This window comes from Calonectris borealis, chromosome 22, assembly GCF_964195595.1.
Source record: "Calonectris borealis chromosome 22, bCalBor7.hap1.2, whole genome shotgun sequence".
Classification (NCBI taxonomy): domain Eukaryota; kingdom Metazoa; phylum Chordata; class Aves; order Procellariiformes; family Procellariidae; genus Calonectris; species Calonectris borealis.
The window spans coordinates 9,490,563-9,516,258 of NC_134333.1; the positions used below are offsets into that span (position 1 = coordinate 9,490,563).

The following is a 25,696-nucleotide window of genomic DNA, read 5'->3' on the forward strand; positions in this document are numbered from 1 at the left end:
TCCTAACGCTAAAAGCCAGCTTCCTGAGCCTCCTCTGTGCTGCCCGCTGTTTAGGTATCATTCAGCAGTAAATAAAGAAACCAAGTGAGGCAGACGAAACAGCTGGCTGGAGCACGTTCAAAGAGAACGGCCCGAACAGAAATTTGTTTCGTACCAAAGTAACCAAACCAGGAGCAGAATAAATCGGGCTCACAACAAATACCACTGGTTTTTTCCCTTCCATTTTCCCAGGTGAGGTGATTTGCAAAGCTCCTCCGAGCTCAGAGACCTGCTCGAGACCGAGCGCGGCCCTTCGACGTACGGGCACGGCCCATCGGGCTTCCTGCCTCCCACGCCGGCGCGGCCGGGGCTGGGCCCACGAGGGAGGGTGCTCGGGCAGCGCTGCAGGAGGGGGTCTGCTGCACCAGCGGGGACCCCGCAAAGGGAGGCACACAGCGGGGCCCGACCCCGGCACCGCGTGGGGCCGGCACGTCCAGCTCTCCAGCCCCGCTCCCAGGACGCAGCGAAGGCCGGCACCGGCCCCGGTTCAGGGAGTCGCAGGCACACGCCGGGCGAGCATCACGCAGCAGATAAACGGTACTCATAAAAATACAGACATATTTTAATAAATGACTGGGTTGAAATTCCACAACACGTGATCGTTCCACAGCAGAGCTGTAAGGAGATCACCGCTCGTCAACTCCAGACAGCCCCGGGAACTCCTTTTGGTTCAGCCTATCTCGAAATTATGACTCTGCCCGGGCAGTGGTGGGAAAACGGTGCCGTCTAGGCCAGACGCTGCGAAAACCTCCCTCCTTCCTTTCAAAAGCCTGGCAGCGTCGCTGACGCTGAGCTGCTCTGAGGCGCGGTGGTTGATTGCTCACCTTATCTGGGAAGCAAGGGTAGGTGGCTGAACCCTGCCTGGCGGTAAGTGAAGAGTGGGAGAGTATCTGAAGAGTGTTTTCAAGGATTTGGTAGCGGCGTGAGAAGGAAACCGGTGGTGCTGCGTGACACACATTCTGAGGAGCTTCCTGTGCAAACGACGAGTTACGTTTTACTATGCGTAATCTTATTCATTTCTGTTGAACCGTGAGGAGCATTTTCATCAGCCACGATGTGCGTGTAACTCAGTCGCTTCCCCCATGAAAACGCCGCAGGAGAGATGGAGTTATCGAACGATTTACGCTAACTGAAGTGGGGAATTGGCTGAAGCCCCCCCAATCCAGGCTGCTGCCCGGAAGGCAGTCCTCAGGCGACCGGGTTAAGCCCTTGGTGGCAGCGCAGCCCCGCTCACAGAAGGATCGTTTGTCACGCCAAGACAATGGGTATTCATCGGGGAAGAGCCACCGTCCACCCGCGCACCGTCTGTGCCTCATGATGGGAAACTGGCTATCGGAAAAGATCTTAAACCTATTTTATGACTACGCACGTAGCGTCACACGAGGTAGCGGGAGAGTTCTCCTTACACCCAACGATAAGCAGGAGCTAGGATCTAGCACTTCTACAGCACTTTAGATACTCAAGCACTCTGCAGACTAATTTGTCCTTCTTCAGACATGCACTTATTGGGGAAAAATGAATATAATTTTCTTTTTTGTACCTTAAAATTCAGGCAGGGAGGAAGTATTTGAGCCAAAAGAGTGAGCCCAAGTCAGAGGGAAGAGTGAAATTCGGTATTTCTGACCCTCGGCACTCCACCTAGGCCTCTGTGCCCCACCCTTCCCTCATGGAAACGCAATGGATCACCACGGATATGGGCACGGCAACGCTGAAAAAGTACAAAAGCAATGTAGATATCAAACGGTACAATGGATGCAAAAAGTCCATCAGAACACACCTAACTCTACATTATACAAAAATACTTTGCAAACAATAAACATTCACTCAGCAAAACTGTTATCAAATTCATATCTTCAGCACAGTGACTAATAATACAGCTGCAGAGCAATGATTAGATTAAAAGAACTATTTTAAAAACCAGCTTCAAAGTAATGGTAAATACTCATTTTGCAAAACAGCGCATTTCACTCCGAGGGATATCCCCACGTAAAACCAGACAGTGTGATTGAGCTGTCAGCTCCCACACATTCGCGTATGCAGATTCTCACGGTGTCTGCTGCCAGGACAGGGCGACTCCCGCGCCCAGCCCAACGCCTTCCGCCATCCGCCGGGACGGTGCGTGCCGGGGCTGGCTGCCGACCGGACGGCACGGCCGCAAGTTCTGCTGCTGGAGCTGAGCAGGAGCAAGGCGGGGGCACGACGCACAGAGCAGTTTCGTCCTGGTTCTTGGCACCCACCAGAAAGGACTTTCCATCAATGAAAATCAGGATTTCCCCCAGACTGCATGGATGAGCCTACCGATGACCTCACTGGGTATCCCAAAAATGCATACTGTTAAAAAACCCCAACCCCAAAATAGGTCTCATTTCTTATTTTGCTATTACTGAGTAAGATGCACGTGGGAGTGACTTTAAAGAAAGTGAACGGAGGGGTAAGAAAAATGAAAGTGTGGTGGGGCCACATGCTCTTTAAGACTTAGGGGAAAACCTGTAAAGAGGAATTAATAATCCCTCCCAGACACGCCTTTCCCTAGTTTTGGTGATTAGCCATTTGAAGACCGTCGGGATTGTAACAGCGAGAAAAAGCTCCTCCTATATACTTCTGACCATACATCTGACCAAGCAGGGAAACTGGCAGCAGGGCACAAAAACCTTCTGCACTGAGTTAAAGCACACATTGTAAAAACAAATGCACGTTAAAAAATAAAAACATCTTAAATGGCTCTTAATTTTCACAAAAATAAAGTTCATATAAAAATCGGTCTCTGCTCCTGGTATTTTATACTGTACCACTCACCACAGCAGCTAGGCAGAGATACTACAGAATTATTTGTAAAGAAAAATTTAAAAAGGTGTCACCTCCCTGTGACACTTATTTAAAAACTGGCATAGAAAAATACTCAAAAAATTTCTTTATACTAATTAAAACCCAAAGAAACAAGCCTCCCCTCCGATCTAAAACAAAGCCTTTGACCTTGGAAAACCAGTCCTTTTATTTGAGTACTACTCTGTGCTCTCCTCGTGCTATGTGTGAGGAAAATTCGTATCGGTCGTGGCTTCTGTACCCGCAGACGTTGCACTCGAAGGGATCGCGGAACCCGTGGCAGCCCATGTGGATGGTGAACATCACATAATCCAAAAAGAGGACGCGGCAATGGTCGCACCGGTAGGCCCCGATGGCTTCCCCTTCCTTGTTGATGACCTTAAAGGCATCGCGTGGGCATATGGCAGGTGGCTTGATTATGTCATACGGCCTTGGGAAATCCTTCAAGGACTGGAGGCCGTTGCGGGCCTGAGCGGGGATCACCTGGCTTTGATGGAAGGCGGGATTCTGCCGCTCCTCGTGGTTGCTGTCAGTGTCTGTGGAGTCTTGGCCGCTGTTGTTTGGGGAGAGGCCTCTGTCGGAAGACAGGCTTTTGTCCCTTAGGTGGCTCTTCTCTGCATCCTGCGAGACGCCGTTCGGCACGTCGGCGCGGGTCAGCGGTATGGGGTACAGACTGCTAATGACGGGGACCATTTCGGAGGTGGGAGCTGGTGGCGTCTGCACAAGAGGGCGCAAGGCTTCAGCCCCAAGGTAGGTGATGGCGTTGTTTATGGCCTGGTCCATCATGCGTCCTTGCATTATGTCGCCTTCCTTTTCGTACATGAAACTTGAATTATAATTGACATCAAAACTATGTCGTTTCTCACCTGCAAGAGAGGAGAGCTATTAAATTACCTGGGTGGGTAAAGAAGTATTTGAACTCCGCGATGCCTCTTCTAAACGGCAGTAGTCTCTGGAAACTAGAGGCATGAAATGTTCTCTGCGGAAAGAGGCCATTCATATACACAAGTAGCTTTTGGGTGGGGGCGTTTTTGGGGATTTTGTTATTTATTTTTTGAAGTCCAGCCTTGGAAGCAAAAATTTAATAGGGGAGGTGGTGGGGATACTTACTGGACAAATCATCATTAAACTTTTTAAATTATTCTGGGGTTTAAGTGGAAGAATGTTATCAAAGCTTCCGTAGATTAACTTCTCTCACCTTTTTTCTAGAAAAAGGTAAATAATCATCAATGAAAATACTTGTAAAAGAGCTAATGGATAATGAACCAAAATACTCTATTTTCGGTACCAAGACTGCAACTTTTCGTTCTTGACTCGTCCCCCCGAGCAGCGTACCCCTCTCTAATAGAAAAAGTGAAGACAAGTGCCAGCTGAGATCTGATGCACTTTGGATTACTTTTACCCATCTGATAGTCTTCTTTCATACGTCCTGGGACACCGAAGTCAATTCTCCCCACTGTCCTCTGACAACTACAGCTTCCTCTGCACCACGCCTGGTTTCTTTGAACTCCACACAGGTTTTCAGATAATCTAACACTGGCAGCTATGTATATACGTATAGAAGAACACATTTAAGGTCACTTGATACAGGGTTAGTGAAAGAGGAGTGAAACATACTCCTCTCTGGGTGTGCTAGGGCTTTGAAAGCTCTAAATTAGACAACGAGAGGAGAGCTAAGAGAGCGTGTACCTGAAATTCTGCTCACACTTCTTCTAGCAAGGACTAAGGTAAGGCAGGGTGGGCTGGGCAGCACGCTGCAGCTAGTTTTCTCTATGCCAGGTGCAGGGAGGAAATAAAACTGCACGCCAAAAGGACTGAAGTCACTTTTTTAGTGAACGTCTAGAAATAAGTAACTGAATTCTATGGTTACATAAAACAAAATCGTTCATAGCTTTAAAAAAAATGGACCAGACCAAATGTTTCACGTGCAAGGGACTCGCAAACATCAGATCCACTAATCTTTTAGTTACGGTAACTTGAGTAGTGCAGATGTTTATCAGTCACCTGTCAACACCATGACTCAATGTATATGAAACTCATTAGGTTTCACTGCAGAGGCAGAAAACCAGGAACTCACGTTTCTCTTATAAAAGACTCAAAAAGGTTAGTGAACCACAAGAGTGTAACTGCTTCCAACCCTCAACAAAACTTGTGATCCAACTTTACACAGAAGGAAACAAAACGATATAGCACATTTGTATGACTCATAAAACCAGCTCCAGGCAACTGAAAGATGTGAACAAATTTGAAATTTAAAAAAAAAAAAGCAACAAAAGCAAAAATATACAGGACTCCCTATAAATTTTGGGTTAGGAGTCACTGTCGTAAGACACAAAAAACACCACGCATGATCACTGAGGCTCTCACAGTATTCCACTCTCCTGGTGGCTTTTAAAATCCCCACAAGAGCCCATTCTGCCTCCCTTAAATTACCAGTTATATCAAAAGAAATGCAAATACCCAAATGCCCTTCTGACGTATAGTAACGTGTCATGTTGCTGTACACTTTCAAAAGGCCACAACACATCAGAACAGACTCCTTATACGAGGGCAAGAGATCAAGCTGCAAACCTGCCTGCGACATTTCTCAGATACTGGGTACAGGGGAAGTGCCACAAAGTTATTGAAAAACACTACATTAAAAATTAAATTTACAGGTTCTCTAGTGTTCATTTACAAAGCAGCCACTGGTTAGCAGAACATCTTTCCTCTTTTCTTTTTTTTCTTTGTCTCAGTGCAGTGCAAAAGCTTTCCCCTTCAAAATTCACACATGAGCCATAGCGTATGACACATACTCATGTGCTGCTCAGCGATGCTTCACTTACTCGAAAATGTGTGTAGATTTTTGCAGCCTGATGAGGTGCGGACACTGGAAACAGGGAGTGAACCTTCCTGCCACTGTGCTAACCAAAGCAGGCAATTTCTCATTAGACTTTGCACACTGGGGGATAATGGTGTTTCTTACTGTGTCAGAACTGCACTAGCACTTTTACCACTATGACAAATATATTTTCACTCCTGGTCTCAGGGAGAACTTGTTTTTAAAAAGGAAGAAATAGAAGTCTGTGGGTCAAGATACTCAGCTGGTGTAAACTGGCAGAAATGCATTGACTGCACTGGTTACTTCGACTTGCGTCAACTGAAGATACAGCCCCATGAGTGTTTTATACAGCAGTGAAGTACCACCAGCACAGGTACCTATCTATTCTGCTGGGCTATTTTTTTTTTAAATATCTGTTCATTAATCAAACCAGGAAGTACAAAAAGCCAGGGTTTCTAGATTTGGTCCATATACATGCAAAATAGAAATCCACAGCAAAACAGGAAACACAAAATCATAAACTTCCATTCAAATCCTTGGTCCCTCATAACTAAAGGAAAAGCTGAGGACAAAATCTTTGCAGGAGAAGCCTTTGAAGGGGGGCCTAGTGTAGAGGTGAAGAGTCAAGTACACGGTCAGCTGATCTGTGTCCTTATTTGAGACTTATACTTGTGCACACGAGGTAGCTACTGAAGATGAAAATGTGAAAAAAATAAAGTGGGCAAGACTCCCGGTGCTTGTATGAATCTCTGTAGAGCCCTCAAATAATAATAAAGTTTTTTTTTTTTCCTGATCAATAGACTTCATTCACAGAAATGAGCCAAACAAAGATGCCTTGTTAGTATACATCTCTATCCCTTCTTCCTGACAAAATGAAAAATCAGCACCCGTTCTGAGAACGCCGTTTCCCAAGAAATCACAAAGCTGTCCTGGCAGATTTGCACTCCTACACACACAGTTCAGAAAGTCACAAAAGTCAAATCAAGGTCGGGCAGACTGCTCTTGCAAACATACTTCCCAGTATAAAGGATCCCAGGATAAAAAGGACTAAGTGAGTAATTTTTTCACACATTACGTAACAAGAACATGCCAATCACATAGGTTCTAGAAAAACATCACGTTTCAGAAATCAGTTATTTTGTTCCTTTAGGTGAACTGCCCTGGGTCCTCTAACTTCTCCACAAAAACCCTTGCAGGATGCAGTATCAGTTCATGCCATCTGCAGACCACGTTGTTACTGAGCACAATCACAAATCAAAAAAGGATCTATTCCATATGGTAACAAGTATGCTGCTAAAACCAATCAGAAAAACACTAGTCCTTAACTTTAAGCGTATGCTGAGTGGTTGCGTCCTGCTGCAGATGTGTTTAATAAAATACATAAAGATTGAATTGGTAGCAATTGTAAAACAAGATAGGGTGAAGCTGATCTCAGTGCTAAAAAAAAAGGACGCTAAAGATTTTCAAAAACATTTGCATTAGTATTACTTTTTGAATCACAGCATGACATGTAAGGTCTAAGTCACACAGTCAACAGTTTCGATATTAAGTACCCAAAGGCACTCAGATGAGCGTGCTGGTGTTACTTCACTCCTGTATAAAAAGATGACCTTTTTAAAGCCATACTAAGATGTCTAAATAAAAGTTACCAGTGCTACCCACCAAATCCAGTAAGAGCTGCATCACCTTCAAAAATTAAGTTGCTTTTATATCCATCTATGGCTTTAGCCGCATACCTGTACCTAGGCTCGGACCTTAGCCCCAGACGTTCAAGACAGGTCCTCAGAACATCCCTCTGCCAGGTGGGTCTGTCTGACAGCAGCCGATCCCTGCCTGCACACTCAGCCCCACGCTTCTCCCCTCCCCAGTCATGTGTGTGACCACCAGCCACCACACAGGCCCCTATTCTGAAGGTAAAGTTGGTATTAAGAAAAATATGCACTCAGTACCTTAGAAACCATACAGAAGATAACAAATAAGGCATTACTAGTACTAATATCATGTAACTGCTGACTAAGTCAGGTCTTTACTCAGGACACAAGAGTTGCATTTTATTTTCTTAAAAGGCAAGTTAATGAAATAAGACTAGCCAAGAGGATCAGGCGTTCACTGAAACACAGAACCTGCCAAACTAGTATTTAAGATCCCCAGCATGCAAAACTCTGATCATATAAAATTAAATGCAAAGAAAATGCTATGGAAACATCTTGTTGCTTAAATTACCACAAGAAAGGATTTGATATTTTTTAATCACATTCAAATTCAGCAGGATGACTAACAGAAATTCAATACTTTTCTGTCTTTAGGCCTTATTCCGCACATGCATCCTGCAAGTATCTTCAACTCCTGCTGACTAGAAAGAGCACTCGGCTCTTAACAGCATTAAGCCTTCCTGTTCTTTTCCTGTAAGGAACCTAGCAGAGAACATTTCAAATGCACAGGTACAGAAAACAACACATGGAAGCTCATAAAATATATTTATAAATTGCCCACACAAATAGACACAAAGCACAATAGTAGCTTCCATCCAGTTTAAGTATCTAACAGTTTATTTTAATCAAAACCTTACAACAAATCACTAAAAACACATCAGATTAATCAGTTACTTTATTTATATTCTTTTGTATTAGATTAGATTATAAACTTGAGAAGGATATTTAAAATAAGCAGAGGCATTGTACTGTAAGTTACCAACTTGCACATATTCAACTGTTGCACATGAAAAGGTTTTTTGTTCTTACCAATAAATTTCTGAGGCATTGAGCTTTTTCGCTTTGCCACGTTGCTTGCTAGCCTGTCCAGCACAAGGGCTCTTTCACTCCCCATCTCTGCCTTGATGTGCCTTGCCTCCACGCTTGCTAGTTTGGAAAATGTGAAAAGAAAAAAAAAAAAAACAAACAAAAAACACGTAGGTGAAAAGGGGGAAAAAAAAAGAAAAAAAAAAAAGGAAGAGATGAATGGTTTAATCTCCGGAGTTTGCCACACTGACTGGGAGGAAACAGTTTGGAGATCTGATGTAAACTTGTTTTGCTTTTTCTGTCGTTCTTGCTCTTTGCGTCTTGGGCACCAGTTGCGGTCAGTGGAAGCAAGCACAGAAACAGACACTAATCTTGCAGTCCTGAGCTCAAGCAAGGAGAGCATAAACCATACAAACCCAATATCTTCATTAGCAAGAGGAAGTGTAAAATAAACTGGCTGGAAGGGTTGGTTACAAAACGTAGATGGAGATATAACCTCTGTTAGCCTTTCTTTTTTATTCTGAGTAAGACTGCGTGACACCTGCAGACTGACATAGTGCTTCAAAACTTCAATGTAAGACATTCAGTCCTCTTGCTGCACTTCTTTAGATATCAGTCATACGTAGATGTCTTCTCAACTAATCACTAAGAAACTTGTATGAAATATATCAATGTTCCATTAAAATCAAAATAATATAACCTTTCAATATTCACTTTAACTTTTTTTTCCCCAGGTGTTATTATCGCTTAATTTTTCTTCCGAAATGCTACAGCTAAAACTAATTAAGAATGTTTTCTCTCTGGCACACTTATAAGCACTAGGTGTTTTAAAGCTCATTACAACCTCCAGAATTTCTAATTTTAAGAAAAGTACCTGTGCCCTCCGATCACTCCCTTGAGACTGGGCCACTGACTGTTCTAAGGATCTTACCATTTTCCAGAGTCTCCTTTAGCCGTGCTAGCCAGCGCCCATCACTTCACGGAAATTACTGCTTGCTCGCACCTCATGAAGGCTGCACAGGCTTTCGCGCTGGATCAGCCAAGCTGAAGGACTGCCACCTCATATCACTACTGCCAGACTAATACTGAATATAACCGCTGCGGCTTCCCCCCAAAAAGCTTGCTCTTGCCTGAAGAACAAGTATCAGTAGTGGTACTTTTATATTAAAAAGAGCACTAAGAGTTTCAGCATTAGGGACCACTGTGATGAAAACTAGACACATTTTAAGAGACATGCCTTTACGAGTTGGTAACTAAGTAGAGGAAAACGAAGACAAGGAAGGGTAATCTACTTTCCCAAGGTAATACAAAAGGTCAGATCTCACGGTGAAAGAACCCTGGCTGCTGCGTTAGTGTACTATTGCACTAGCATACCTAAATACATGAAGCATAATCTACCTAAGAGAGAAGTAAGGCCAGAGGAAAATTATACAAGCACTTCGGTATCACTTCAGTCCTGCTAAATGAAGTTTTAGTAAGTATTGGACTTAAATTGCAGTTTGCCAAGTACAGCAAGTGATAAAAACGCAGTATCATCCCTCCATAGCCTAGTGTGCAGCATTTCCCTATAAATTTCAAAGTCAATCACTCCTTATTTGTTTATTATTGCTGTTATTGATATCATATGAGTTTCAGTCAGCACAAACCATGACTCACCAAACCTCAGCCAGAACTATTTGTTAATGTTTGTTCAGCATTTTGAAAATGTAAAGTGCTTCATAAGTACTCGATGCCACAAATACTAGCTACGAATATGACTCAGGATGGATGGCATAATAGGGCTCAGCTCAGCACTACCTCAGTCCTGTTTCATCAGGCTGTAACCCCATGATATACATGATAACCAGACCCTCAGAGGGCATGCATACACAATGCCTTAAAGGTAATAACATACTGCTTTTCTAGTCTGATTTTTATTCCCAATTACTCTAGCATGTTTAAAGACTTGCATAAATATATTCATCAACTACTAAAATGCACCCACTTCCAGCATGAAATACCAAGACACTACATAACAGTTTACACAGTGTGAGACAAAACATCAGATTAAGTTGAAACTATAAGGGAAAGTTAGGTAGGCAGAACATAATCATCTGTTTGGATTTTGGCCAGAAGCTCTAGTTAATTCTTGAGAATAATGTAATGGGATTTTTAATTTCAGAACTTCTGTTTAACTCTCATGCTCCAAAAACTGGAATATGATTTCTGAGCTCTTTATGTTATCTTTAGATAACTGTAGTTCAGGGTTTGAACTATCCCCAACACAGAAAGCTTGTAATCTTGACAGGATCATTGCACAAGTCATTAATAATAGTAATTTAAATTTTAAAAACTCTGACAACCCACAACTACCCCGAACAAGACAACAATACAAACAGTGCTGTATATTCAAAATTTTATGTTGTAAAGAAAAAAAAAAGGCAACACAATTCATCCATGTCATGAAAGCAGCTCCCTGGTCCCTACCGTTTCTTCATTTTTCTTATTTTGTTCTTCTAGTTCCTCTTTTTTCTCAATCTTTAACTTCATTAGTTGTACTCACGTTCTATTAAAGCTTTAATTTCACATTTTCAGAATCTTTTTCTCTATCTTCTGACAGAACTCAAAGAGTGACTTTTCTGTAAGTCCTCTTAGCCAGCCCTAGAAACACACTGGAAGCTACATGTAGTGTATCAGTGTCTACTTGTCTTGTCGACGTTATTTATGTGCCACCAAGGGAACTTTACTAAATTAGTGTCAAGAGGGCAGACAAGTGGCTTCCTGCAGAGGTAACAATAGTCTTTACTCAGACGAGATTGCTGAAGAGACAGTAACTATTGACCTACATAATACGTTCTGGGACATCTGTAAGCATCAATCTTCCAGCTTGATGTCTGTCTGCCATTTTATTTTAACGCTAAGGGTCTTTTCTTTCACATTAGGATTTTCTTCTCCTTGCTAACGGCCATTTTTTCCTAAAGAAAAAAATAATCTCTATTTATGGGCCACAAAAGGTCTTTGACAATGTCTTCACAATACAGCCTTAGGGAAGCAGACTCTGCTCCCACTGAGACACAGGTGGTTACACTGCTTCTCTCCCACAACACTGCTCTCTCTACCCAAAAGCTAACTTAAAAAGATCTCACCCACCTCCTTCTTCTGGGGTTCAACTGCATGGCCAGGAAGCAACAAAAACTCTAAGGATGCTGAAAGAAACTGCAGACGAAATAAATCACCCTCTTCCCTCTTGATCAGTGCTCTCGCATGTGCCTCTGGACTTACATGGAAAGTCGAGCTCCTAACCAGGGTATTTTACACAGCAGTAGGATGGGGCTTAGCCCCCATGTCCTGACCACTTTTAAAATTGGGTCACCATCTCCTGCTTACCTAACACTAGTGACTGATTATGGTATTCCCTAACCACCACCTGAGATGTTTCTGTGGTGCTTCTGAGTACTGTTGCCTACCTCAGTGGTATGTACATTTCAGTTGTGATCTTATGTTTATAAAACACTTCCATAAGAAAATTTTTGTGTAAACGTGATTTATCCATGATGAATGACTCCTTGTGTTTTCTTGTAATCACCGGATGATGAGCCACCTCTCAAACAGTGCTGTCACATAGCCAACGTGTCATTCTGTAGATGTACAGAGAGCGGATACTCTTCTTCCAGCCCAGAGCGCGAACACACGATCATTTAGCCTGTACTGAATTGTTTCCATAGTGTGGTTTCTGTCACACCGTAAATGTGAGTATAATTTTTAGAACATGAGGGCATCGTTAACAAAACCCTGAAGTACAAAGCAGAGCTCAAATTAGAGGCACTGCTTCCTGTAGCATCTCTATGTGGTCACTAAATAATGGAGAGTGGAACAGAGAGGTGGGTTATTGTGCAATGAGAACAATGTGACCAGAGATTGTTATCAGGGACTAAGCAACGCTCTAACAATATTGTTACATAAAACCTTTATTTCAGAAATATTTCCACACTGCTACCTTTGGAACATGCAAACCTCGTGCTAAAAAGCAACTACAATGGTTACTATGGTCCTGATGCTTTTCAATATTTTAATTGTTGGATGATGGCATGTAGAGCATACTTGCACTTAAAGATGGCTCCATATGAGAAGGTTGCAAGGACTTCAGAAAAGTACCAAAATTCAAAGTGATGTGGATAAGTAGGAAAATGGTCAAAAATCAAAACCCGATGTTCACTAAACACAAGTACAAAGTGCTACACTTAAGGGAAAAAAACAAATCAAATGCACTAAATGACCTCCTGAGATCCTTTCCAGCCTTCCCTCTCTCTGATTCTGTGATCTAACATAGTGCTGATACCAGAGAATTGAATGCCTCAGCAAGACTGGAGTTCCTGTTTTTCATAAAACTTACTACTCCACTAAAAACGCTGCAGTATTTTTTGAAGTGTGAAGGTCTTAAAGGCATAGGGTACAGCCACATCATGTTGTACTGGAAATTTACATTTCCTCTGTGACGAATTTAAGGCATACCGTACTACTTTAGTAAGTACTGTATAGCAGATTCTGGATAAGTGAAATGTTGCTATTCTGAAATGAATATAAGCCATGAGAATAATTTAAAAGCAGAAATCTACAGTAGGTATCATGTTTTCCATTTTCATGTGGTGGACATCTCGGAGTGATTGCCATCATGGGAGTATATACTGTAACATAAAACCACAGTTACAATATGTATGGGTTCTCATGAAAACCAAAACTTGCTGATGTTCTGATAACCATTTACTTTTACTAATGCTCTAAAAAACATATCATTTACTGAAAAGATGATAGCCCACGAAAAACTATAAAACTCTAACTTCGTTAAATCGTTGTTTCTTTATGGCGGTTTTTGTGTGTGCATGTGTCATGAAGCCTGATCCACCAACCTACTCACTCTGCACAGGGTGAGGACCCTTGTACCCACATAGTTATCATCATATACCAACGGGTCTTCATGCTGGTTTTCAGGCCCGGCTTGTGATGATGCCTGCAGATTCTCTGCTTGATAATACAATTTTTTTTTTCTTAAATTATTAAAGGGCCTTGGTGAACATTGTCATCTCTCTAAGTCTATTTTTACATTTTAGTTTTCTTCTCTGAAAACTCAGTTTAGCCTTTTCCTTGAAAAGAAAATTCTATTTGAAATTCACAATCAAAACTAGGAAGCTTGAGTCCTTAAAGTTATTGTTTGTTTGTTTTTTTAAGGCTGTATAGCAAAAGAATGGGAACCTGAATTCTGAAATTGTAGCCTCAGCTCTGCTACAGATTAGTCGTATAATCTCTTGGGAGGTCACAACCACTCCCTGACTCTGAATGGGAAAAGTAATTCTTTCCTGATTTACTGGCGTATTGCGGGACTTAAATCACACAAGTTCATTTTAGGATTTGAAATATTCAGGTGAAGAAGGCTCAGAGATTATGGCAGTTATTTTTCACCAAAGTATTTTCAGAACTGCAGCACTGAGACTGTGAAAAGGAAAATAAAAAAACCTGTGTTTTGATACATTTTATCTTCAGCCTTTTTCAAAGACAGCTCTATACTTAAAGAAGTCCCTTACCTCTCACCACCACCTAAGCTGATCTATCAGTGAGCTTCAGGATAGCACCCCATTTCCATGGCCTAGATCCATGCCACTAAAACTTCTGCAAATTCTAGCCGATTCTGGCCAACAGTTCTTATTCTAAAGAAAAGGAAGCCTCAAACGGACTGAGACATGTGAACAACTGTTGTCAACAACCACGGGCATCAACTCATCCAATAAAATAAGCCAGTAATAGCATTAATGTAGGGTTAACTTACTCTGAGTGTCACCTACAGAAATGCTGCGTACAAGGTATTTTAGGTGTTTTATTCAAAGTAACTGTGAAATAAAAAAGTTATTAAAATAAAAGCATTCTTTAACTAGTTGCCTGAAGGATGCGTTAAACCAGACCCTTTTATAAGACATTACAGTCCCTTAGGTTACTGAAAACGATTGTTCTAAAAACTGTTCTCAGGCTGTGAATTAACAGCTTACCAGATGCCCTTTTTTAAGCACTGTAACGCACCAAAAAACCAAAACACCAAAACCACTGTAACGTGATAAACTCACCAGCCTCGCACATGCCAGCATTCTGCAAATAAGTACGGCACCGCTCCTTGTGCTCCTCTAATGAGCTCCTTTGCTTGTAGCTCCTTCCGCAAAACTCACATTTGTATGGCTTCTCCACTAGAAAAATAAGAGCACAGTATAAAGTAACCACAAGAGACTACTAAAACACTGTCTCCCTGACATTCAAGTATATAGTTACTAATAGCATATATTCAGCTCATGGAGAATGCTTTAAATTTCTGTTAAGTTTATGAGCACTGTAATCATCACAAAATTAGGGTTACATAAGGGTGAAACCCACCGGACACATGGAGTTCCTCTTCATCCCCTAAGCTCAGCACCAGAAAAGAAGAGGACTTATAATTAGACACTGTTCCCAGGAGCTCAGGTTCCTCGAGCCCTGCTCTAGCTGACAACTTTTCTTGGCGTAACCTCCCTAGGGAAGACCAACTGTACTGCTGCTAAACCGGGACTGCAACTGTCCTAACTGCCTGACCTAGGTCCTGTCTACGCAGAATTTTTCAAGGATTTCATGAAACTGATGAAGTTAAACCAAACCAAAACCCTATGTGAGGTTCATTTCATTTCCAAAGGCATTAATTGTAAAGCGAATTATGTTCCTAATTCATTTAAGCTAAAGCAAACCTGTTTGAAATTCAAGATATCCACACAGCCTTTCCCAGTGCCTCATCCACAAGGACTGGAAGCACTTCCTAAATTATCTCATTACTGTTTTGTGAACAGACGTCCTCTAACACACCCAGGCAAAATATCATCCCTGCACAGTGCAAATGTAACTAGCCTTGCATTGCATACTGTGAAAAAAGACCATACTCCCTACTGCTAATGCAATTGTTCACTTATTTATGTGATTCACTTGAAGAGATTTTTTTTCTACTGTTTAATAAGCCAGCTCTTAAAAACTTCAGTCACAATAACCACACGATGTGTCTGAAGCACGATGTTTTTAGCATTGTGCTGGTGGGGGACAGTCACCACCACTGTGCTGGGTCTTGATTAAATCAGAATCTCATTTATCCATGTCAGATAATCTCATTTTTAACTTTGATTCTTCGGGAGGTTGAACTTTTTTCTCTGTAAAGTGCAGTGCAGAGATAACATCTATCATTCAGAATAAATGTTTTCTTTCTAGGCCCCTGTATAACACAGGCTATACAAAAATCAAAGAGTAAGCACAACCTGGCTCTTGCAGAACTGGGGGAACTAAGATTAATCAATTTATATCTGGCTTCTTATTCAAGTCACCTCAGCTCTATGCCTCCATTTTTCCCACCTGTAAAATGGATGGAACACCCTACCAGTCTTGAGAAAAACCACTGGCATTTGTTGAGCATGTTAAGACATTCAGATGAAAGGCACTACACAACAGCGAGGTGTTAACTGGCAATAGAGTCATGCTGTCCTGGATTATGGTCCTAGAGCTATCCTAACAGCTCAGGACAGGAACAGAAGTCCTAGCAAAGCATGTCTTCGCGCTACTCCGCAAATTCAGAGCTTGCTGGCATAGCTAGCTCCACTCATTTGAAAATACCAAGGAGTTATTTTCTGCAAGCAGGTATTGAGTCTGGCCGTTTCTCACAGCACACGACTGTGACAGCGGGTTTCCCTGTGCCCTCTTTTGGCATTAAGAGCGGAGCCGAGTCCTGAGATGGTTCCATCAGCACAGCAGGCAGAGTGAGTGGTCACTGCTATTTGTCAACTCTTCAAAACGAGACCGGCTGAACAAACTTTGCTGACTGACTATTTTCCACGCCTAGTGTCCTAGTGACACACATCTAAAACACATGAAGTGTCTTTGAAGTCACTTACCAGAATGTGTCCTTAAGTGACCTGTTAGCGCATCCCTCCTTTGGCAGGCATAACTGCAAAGATGACATTTAAAAGGTTTTTCCCCTGTATGTAGTTTAATGTGGCGGAGGAGGTTACCCTTCTGAGTAAAGGAAGCTCCGCACTGATTACACTGGAATGGCCGTTCACCTTAAAATGACATACAAAAAAGGACATTTAATGGTTACGTGGGTATCATGCTATCCTCATACCCTTTCCTTTTTGGAAGAGGAAAGAATGAGATACTGGATCAATTTCTTTCTATAGAAACACACACAGCCCTTCCGTTGACTTCAGTGGGAGTTACATGCAGCTCTGGTGTCAGAGCTTCTTGTAACATATGTATGACTATGGAAAACACTGTACAGTTTTTCCATGGAAATAAGTGTTCTGGAGGAGGCTGATTCCAACAAGCGAGCAATTTTTTAGAAAAAAAAAAAAGTCTTATCTTACTGCAGGTCGAAACCTAAGATGCTCATTGGTTTGTTGCCAAAGTATAGCACAAAGAGAAATACATATACAGACTGGAAATGGCAGCACAAAACCAATCTAACTTGTGTTTTGTGCCTGAAATACTTAAATTACATAGTGCCTTTCATCCAAAATTCTTAAAATGCCTCACAAACGTGCTTCTACTAACATTCAATCCTGATAGAAGAAAGGTAGGTAAAGCGAGGCACAGAAAAGTGAGTAACTTGCTAGAGATGACATGTGGCGTCAAGGACAGAACAAGGAAATCCTGATTTTGGCATCCTTTTTAAAGATAAGTAGTCTAGGTTACAAATTATTATCCTTCCAGTATTCAGCTCTTACAAGAATAATATAGGGATATTTACCAGTGTGGCTACGCTTATGAACCATCAAGACATTGAGGCTAATGCAGGCTAATCCACAGATATCACAATTCATTTTTCCACTAGCTGGCCTGACGTTGTCATATGAACCAGAATGTCTTTCCAGTTTAATGCTTTCATATTCATTATATTCTCTGGGATAGGTGTAAGGCATTTCAGATTCTTCTGGGTTTTCCATAGGCTCTGAATTTAAAGCACTCTCCTCTCTTTCACTGTATTCACCTTTCACTTTAACCACATCATCTGCAGGTAAAACAAAGCACAAAAGTGAAAAAATGCTCATCTTAGGCACAATGAAGTATCTTAGGGAAAAAACTCACCAAAAATTACATAAAATTACATTACCAATCTTCCTAAAAGTTTTACTTAAACACCCAAAGATGAAGAAATGCAGTTGAGACATGAATCTTCATGGGTCATGTACACTTAATGATACTCACAGTGAGATAACCTTTAAAAATATTGACCTGCCTGTTAATTACCTTTGATGGATAATTTCCTTCTACAGATTATAGAAGTATAATACAGTACAAACTTCTCCTGCAATTACAGGGTACTATTCAGGATTCAAAAGAAAATACTTATTCTCACAACTCACAATTAGCCTACAGAAATTAACGTCTCAGGCTGTTCCTGTAATCGGACATACAGAAAGACACAAATTAAAAAGGATACTTAGATCTTCCTGTGGAACCTCTGGTGCTTGAAACATGCCTAAGAAATATGTATGATCCAGTATAAGACTTCCAGTGCTCCCATGGTATAGATTCTCATCAGTTAAGCCTAATCAATAATCCTAATTTTCACTTGCAAATTGCAATTTTTATCCAAAGATCTCAAATGTGTGAGGAGCATCTGATAATCTTGATACCTGTATCATAAGGTTACTATGTGAGTAAAACTAGCAGAGGCAGGGTAATGATTTCCTGATAAATAAATGTATCCCAGAAACGTTAAAAGATTCGTCCGAAGTTATATTGCGAGTATGTGGCAAAGAACCCAAAGACTCATGACGATCAGCATCCATGGCCTTTGAGTAGATTCCTGGACCTGTAGCCATGTCCAGAGAAAACCAAAGACGTCGCCTTAAATGAATGCAATTTCATGACAAGAGAAGAATGTAACAAGTAGCTAATAATTTACTAACAATAATGCTGCCATGTAAAAATATAAGCAAATTGGTCACACTATATAAACAGCTGATGATTCCCTACTTGTGTTGCTGAATTTCCTTTCCACTATTAACTCCAGCATTACCAGCACTTGCATTAAAATCCTTACTAATTGACAGGACAGCTTTTTTCTGCTTAAAGCTGACTCTTCCATCTAGACAAGAGCTAAGCTATGGCTGAAACTCGAGTTATGCCTCAAGCTACCAAGTGAAGAAAAGCACTAAGAGATAAAATACATAGTTTCCTGTTTGAAAGTATTGTTCTCATGGCCACCTGCTCCTCTCTCAAACTGAGGGTTAGACAGTTAAATATGGCACTTAATCACTTGTCCTTTCTCCAAAGTACAGAACATGGACTGCTGAATATGTATTAGCTCTGGTTCTGAGTAATAAACCACATCAAATGCTGAGAACAAACAATGGGTGACAGCAAAAATGAGGTGGCAACATAAAAGCAGCACTGAAAAATAAAGATCTGGCAACCAATACTTTCACGAAATCAAAATTTTCAGCTATATTTTAGTGATAAAATTGCTCCTCTATCCTAAATGTTTGCACTAAGCCCAGACAATCTATCTTACTTTGGGTTGAATTGAGGTGGAAGAAACAGGTGGGCGATAATTTCTTCATCCTATGCAAGAATCCACAGTAGTGTGGAAAACTCCGAGATTCCTCTTGGTGCTCTCCCTAGATGATGATATCCACAGAAGGATGGCTTTTTTCCCCATATTGTGTGTTTTTATCCTCCCCTCCCAGACGTTTTTTAGAGTTTGGTATTGGGACTGACTGCCATGGTCCCAGAAGAGCTCACGCAGGTTTGGGTGTTTGCTCGGAGGGTCACAGGGAGGTCTAGATACACCTACAAATGGGCCATTTTTCTCTGCACCTTCTTCAGCACTAGCTCTGCTTCACATCCTGGCGATTCCTACCTTCCACTGCAGGTACCTTCTGCTGCCAACTTCATGTCTGAGGGTGCGAGGGTGACCCTGCTATCAAGACTCCTTCAAAATTAGTTTACGCATCCATTTCCAACGCTCTAAGGAAAAATTATTGCCAGTTGCTGAAAGCAGCTTTCAGCAGAATCTCTTTTCCAAAAAAAAAGGTTTTTTGGTTGGTTGGTTGGGGTTTTTTCCCCCTCAAAAGGAGGCAGTTCCAAAATAATTTGCTACATCCTGCACAGCATGGTAAAAGGAAGTACACATTGCAGCTGCACCTTGTTGGTACTTTCAGAAACAATTTCAATTCCCACTTTCTACTTAACGTCTCACCTTTCGTCTGCATCAAATGCAATTGCTTAGCAGTGGAGGACTAGTTGTAACCTCCAACTGAGAAGACTTCTCTACCGTTTTCTGCTGTTTCACCACAAGTTCATGGCTCACAGCTTTTCACTCTTTTACAGACTTATGCCAGTGTTCATGCAGCATAGCGTGAACGCTGGTTTGAGTTCCCCATGGCAAGCACTTGCTGACTGGCACAAACTGGGCAAGCCATCCTATGGTTCCACTGCGGAAAACAATTACCTCTGCATTTTCCATATTGCATGCTGACTGCTTGCAATACTTATGTTTTCTTATAGTAACAGAGAAGGATGCACCTAAGTTCTGATCAAGGCTTTTCCACGACTGCCTCCCCCCAAAAAACATCACCGCCACTCCAGCTGTCAGTGATATCCCATCAAAGCTCGAGTGCTTTTTAGTTTGCATGTAGGCATTTGAAGAACCTCAACGGAAAAATTCACCTTCTGATGACTGAGAACAACAGACAGCAGAAGCGACTAGGGAAGAAGCTTTTTTTAATCAAATAAATGTTAAAAGGGTTGGAATTTTTCTGTCCTAACACACCTGTTATTATTTAGAGTCTGCTTTGCCTTCCTGACAGCAATACAGAAGAAAGCTTTGGTACAAAGCAGTCTGAGGAAAAGACAGCTCAGGTCAGCCTAAAATTAACCAGGCGGTTGCAGAGGTCTGCAGCAACCAAATCCCTTTTTCAGCCCTGACTTTTGCTCTGTGTACTGGCACGCACAGGGAATACTGTGAGATCAGGAGATTGGCCGCTGTGTGGAAAGGTTTGTATCTGTCACTTAAAAATCGTATCAACGTATTTTAATGAGATTAGGGAATTTCCAGGCTGGTCCGCCTTAACCAAGAGGAAGACGGCTGCAACTTCAAGTAGAAAAGGGAAATTTAACTGAGGAAAAACACAATTATCCCTAACAACAACTAACAAAGTTCCCCCAGTTGAAAAAAAGAAGTGCTATCATCTCTTCTATGCTTAGGAAAGTAAAGAGGTTGTAAGAGGAAAAAAACATTCATGGTGTCCAACCCAGGTAATTATTTTTCTTGAGGCAGTTCATGAAGGTAATATACACTGCAGAAAAAAATGTTGTCGATTTTACACAACAAAGTACCAGTGTGATGCGTTAAGGCTGATGCACATGGTTTCATTTCCTGGGGAGATGATTACAAGATGAAAGACATACTCCAGAGTAATATTTTTGTTTCACCTGAAACACTGTAAAAACAATGGGTTCTGGAAAAAATCCAAAATAAAGCTGTGGTAGCAACTTCAGACTGAGTCACCACATGAACAGCGCTTGTATATGTTCTATAAAATGCATGAACAAAAAAAGAAGTCAATAGCAGCAAACAATTAGGACAAGCTAGAGTGTTATCTTAGCTATTCTCTGGGAGGAAGTCTCGGAAGGAAAACCCCCCAATTACTATATTTAATCCAAGACCTTGGCATCAAATATAGAGAAAAGAACGTAAGTTTTGTACTTTTGTTAAGCAAAGTTTGCCAGTAGTCTTATGAAAAGCACAAAGAATAAAAACCAGAAGCTATTAAAGACAACGGCACAAAAGGGTGATGTTGCTCAAGTGTTTTACAAGGAGTGGGGTCATAATCATGAAATCCTCAGCACATGCAAAAAGTCAACTGGATAACAAAGAAACTTAATCATCTTAATGTGGCATTTTAATGATGCTGCTGATTTGCTATGCCAATTCAGAGATAATGAGCCCCTAATGCTACAGATGTTCAGCCAGACTAAAGAAAAAAAAAGAAAAAAGAAAAGCTTTTCTTGTATGCCATTTCCTAACTATCCAATTAAACAAATTGTGAAAGCATATAAATAGTTTACCAGGTTTTGACAGCTGTTAATAGGATTCAGATGCCAAAGAACAAGAAGGGAGTCTATACATGTGCATATTGAAGGATTCTTGTGACTACCTGGATTTGACAGGTATTAACTGATGATTCATCACCGTTATCTCCACAAATTGTCCCCAGAAATAGCAGTATAAAACCAAAACCTAGTGTACACATACTACAGTTGGTCCCCTCCCAGAATGCGAGATTCCTTTACCTAAAGCAGCTTGAAACAAAACAGACATACGTGGTGAAACTGAAAAAGTCAGCGGAGTTTCCAAATTAAAGTCAGAATCCTGCATGTTTATGAAAAACACCTCTACAATGGAATTAACGCACTGTGGGGGAAGATATGTCATGAATTAAAAAACACCCATATTCCTTAATGAATAAAGAGAGGTTTGCAGTATATCTCATCAAAATTATAAACTGGGAGGGGGGAAATCAATGCTATACCTAAGTTTTTTTCCTTAAATAACAAGAAGAAACCAATTACACGTGACATACCTGTATATATTGAAAATTTGGAGACTAAGTAATGGGGAATTATAAAATGTGAAGTTACACAACAGCAACATGAGGGTGTTTTTTTTTTAATAGAGCCAACACAAACAGAGATAAGGCAACTTTTCTCCATGTCTGTCTTCTACACCACTGCAGATATCAATTCTAGGGAAGGGAAAGGAGTTCAAGCCTTTTTGGCCCAACGTGGCTTTGTTTCTTCCACGGACTCCAGTGATAAAACTCCCTTTTTTACAATAGCAGCGATGCTTTTATGAGATCATTGTTTGCCAACAAAGGAAGCAGCAATCACCTAGAAGCAGATCAGCTTTCAGCTAGACAGCAGTGGCAAAAACAGTAATGAAGATGTAGTGGCAATAAACGTGTACACCCTCGCACAGCGCGTACGCCACTGGACTTGTCCCACTCGGGCGTCCCCACAGGTCAGGTGCCCTTTTTGTGCCACTACAGGCCAAAGGAGATTCTTCTGCACTAAAAAACCCAAGTACTGCACTCAGTACTTCTGTTCTACAATGCACTGGAAATCCACAGATTTCCCTTCCTTGACTTACTAAAAATTATTACTTGGACATATTGGCTTTGATTTTATTTTATCTTTGTGCCTTCCAGTATTTTCTTAGTACTGTTGTTCAGTATCGATTTTTGTACAAAAAACCAAGCATCTATTTTGTTTAGATACTGTATAAAGCATACTTGAGTGGTAATTCCTAAATGAAACAGTGCAGTATGCACCTGCTGGAAATTTCACTTCTAAAAATAGGAGAGAAACTTTCATAATTCCCCTTTGTGGAGTGCATGCTCTATGGTAATGAGTTTCCTTGTTTTTATTGTGACTTGAAACAAAAATAGAAACAAATCAAACTGAAATGCAGCACTAAGAATTAGAGGGAAAAAAACCCAAACAAACCAGGCATCATTTTCCAAGCACTCAGATGTGTATTTTCTACTTCATTAATACCAGTGTCTTTCTATCATTAAAACACAGTATAATTGATCTAGTTGTACAATTAATTACAACAACAAAAAAAAATCAAACAACACACATCATCGCCAAGCTCATGTGAGCCAGGAAACTTGAATTACGCAACTGGTTCTTAAAGCATCTTATTCAAATGCAAGAATGTACATCAATAAAGATGTATATTCCTACGTAAATCTATCATTTCATACCTAATATTTCCCATCTGTTAGCAATTTCTGCCTAATAATAATCTAGTGGGTTTTTTAGAACTTTTGTTCAAAAGGTTTCCAAAATCTGTTAAAGTCATACTAACGGAAATAGTGATAAAGGAAAAATGTTATCCAAAACTGAGTGCTACCAAAGCTGGAATTAAAGAGGACAACTGCACAGCAGCACCAGGCAGCGCTAGGCCATGCTTGAGGGAAGGAAATGAAAAATAATGCATTTAACTGACACTACCAACAGAATGTTATTACCTGGGACAATATGACTGGGGGCTAGAAAACTATGGTTAGTACTAGGCTAAAACTATCATGGGATTTTTTTTTTTTTTTGATTTAAAAAAGTGTCAATAGCTTGCCGTTTTTCCTCAACTGCCTACACCCCTAGTATTGCACAGGAGCACAGAGGATCAGAGAATGCCACCCCGCATCCCCGGGCCTACAGTCCCAGATTTTCCAAAGCCTGTCCCAGATGAATTTTGTTTCCTTTATGACACCTGTTAACATTATCCTTTCAAATCTTAGTATCTTTAAAGTCTCCCTCTTGAAAAAAAAAAACAACACAGAAAAAGATGAAACTGTATGAGTTCTTCCCTTCTGCTGCAGTTAAGATAACATCACTCATAGAAAACATTTCTAAAATTACAATTCCTAAAGTCCAGAAAGCCAGATACAATCACACCGTTAAATCAGACTTCAATTAGACAGTTAATCAGAGAACATCTGGACCTAACAGTCAGACTGAAAAAGGCCACATGTTAAATTCAGATAATCGCCTTCATTAGTTATATCAAGGGACCTATTACTAATACGACCACTCAGGCATGATCGTCTCTGGTCAACTGCTTTTTCAAATGAACTTCAAATCCAAGAAGTTGAAAGTGTAGTTTCACTTAGCCTTTTTTAATTCATCTCCCAAAAGTCTCTCTTAAAATGCAATGTACTCTTGTGTTTTATACTAGAAAAATATAATATGAAAATAAAATATAATATAATATGAAAATAAAATATAATATAATATGAAGAACAGGGAAATATGTGATAAATGTCAATGGAATTTTAGCACCTATAACCAAGCTCCCGTCTTCAGTTTAAGATGTTGCTAAAAATCCTTGAACATCATAATCTTCACAAAACTAGGTGTATTGATTTGATTCGACTATAAAAAATTTTCCAGTAGTAAATAATCTAGATCCTGAGACTTGAATTTTAGATTACAAGTACATTCTCTCCAAATTGAGGTTTCTATAATTAAATACTTGTGGTTTACTTTTAGCCTGGTCCTCTATAGAAGCGTATGCATCCACTCTGTGTTCCCTTAGTAACGTTCAGACCTGTACACCGAATCTGGCAGAGGGGAAGGCTCCTCAGAATCACTCTATTCTGACAACCGGCCTGTTCAACAGACGGCCCAGGAGTACCTGCAACTCCCCAAACCACTCCTGGAGGTGGTGCTCCCGCATCAGGAGAAACAGTCGGTGTGTTTGGCACACTTGGCAGGTGAGGTGCAGCAACAGACTGTTCAACAAGAATATATGGAATTGAGCTCTGAATTAAACAAAGTTCATAACCACTCCTGCAGAGCGGCTGAAGGAACAAAAACAGGAACGAGAACTGGAGCACTTGAATGCAGTGTGATGGGAGTCGGTGTTGAGAACACAGCCAAGCTAGCCTGAGGTACCAGAAGTAAAATACGGTGTCAAGCACATGATGCAAACTTTGCATAATTCAATTAAAAGTCAGCCAGCAACAAGACACAACCCCACTGGAAACCGAGCTTCATCAATTCCAACGCTCATGGAACTATTTCCTGCACTTTAGCAAAGTTTTGACTCTTGCGGATTTATTGCTGCTTTCCGATACCTTTCCGGCAGCACAAAGAGTGGTAAACCTGCCCCTTAAACGCACACATTTTGCGCCAAATGAACAACCTAGTTTGGGGGCAAAACATGAGTCATCTTAATTAACTGATTTCCTTTCCACCAACCCATATTTCTAAAAATGGATTATTTTCTACAATGACATGTGATTTGAGTTCCTAGGGCCGTTTTCTTCATCTTCACTTATTTCCTGCTGGGGGGTGGGGAGGGAACACACTACAACTCATCTACCCTGGACTAGATTTTATTCCGATGCCAAAGGAATAAGTATTTCTCTCACTTTTAATTTCAGGGAATTATTTTGTATGAATCCAAGATACACATTGTAGAACAAGTGAAGAAAAATGTAGTTTAAAAAGTTATGGAAAGGAGTCCATCACCTATTGAATAACACTGTGCATCCGCTCTTCTTCCAGACCTTGTCCTGTCCGATAGCTTACACCGATAGTCAGGATATCTCAAAAGCAAATTCTATTTTCTGCTAACTGTAATGGGTTAATTAGAATAAGAAATAGCTGCACTTTCCTGATTATTTCAAGGCAATCAGAATATCCGAGTTTCTGTTTCAGCCCTGGGTGC

General features: G+C 40.9%; 1 protein-coding gene across 6 annotated transcripts in view; it reads right to left on the minus strand.

Annotated features, from left to right (window-relative positions):
* Positions 1–576: 576 nt before the first annotated feature.
* IKZF3 (IKAROS family zinc finger 3) overlaps positions 577–25,696 on the minus strand; it is a 36,656-nt gene continuing 11,536 nt past the window's right edge. For 3 of the 6 annotated variants that reach the window (XM_075171578.1, XM_075171576.1, XM_075171577.1), the window contains exons 4-8: positions 17,198–17,458; positions 16,344–16,511; positions 14,514–14,630; positions 8,425–8,541; positions 577–3,728 (exon numbers count right to left, since the gene is read on the minus strand). In XM_075171578.1, the coding sequence (XP_075027679.1) occupies positions 3,031–3,728; positions 8,425–8,541; positions 14,514–14,630; positions 16,344–16,511; positions 17,198–17,458 (1,361 nt within the window). In that variant the 3' untranslated portion in view covers positions 577–3,030. The remainder of the gene's footprint in view (positions 3,729–8,424; positions 8,542–14,513; positions 14,631–16,343; positions 16,512–17,197; positions 17,459–25,696) is intronic. The other 3 variants (XM_075171580.1, XM_075171579.1, XM_075171581.1) reach the window with 3 other exon arrangements.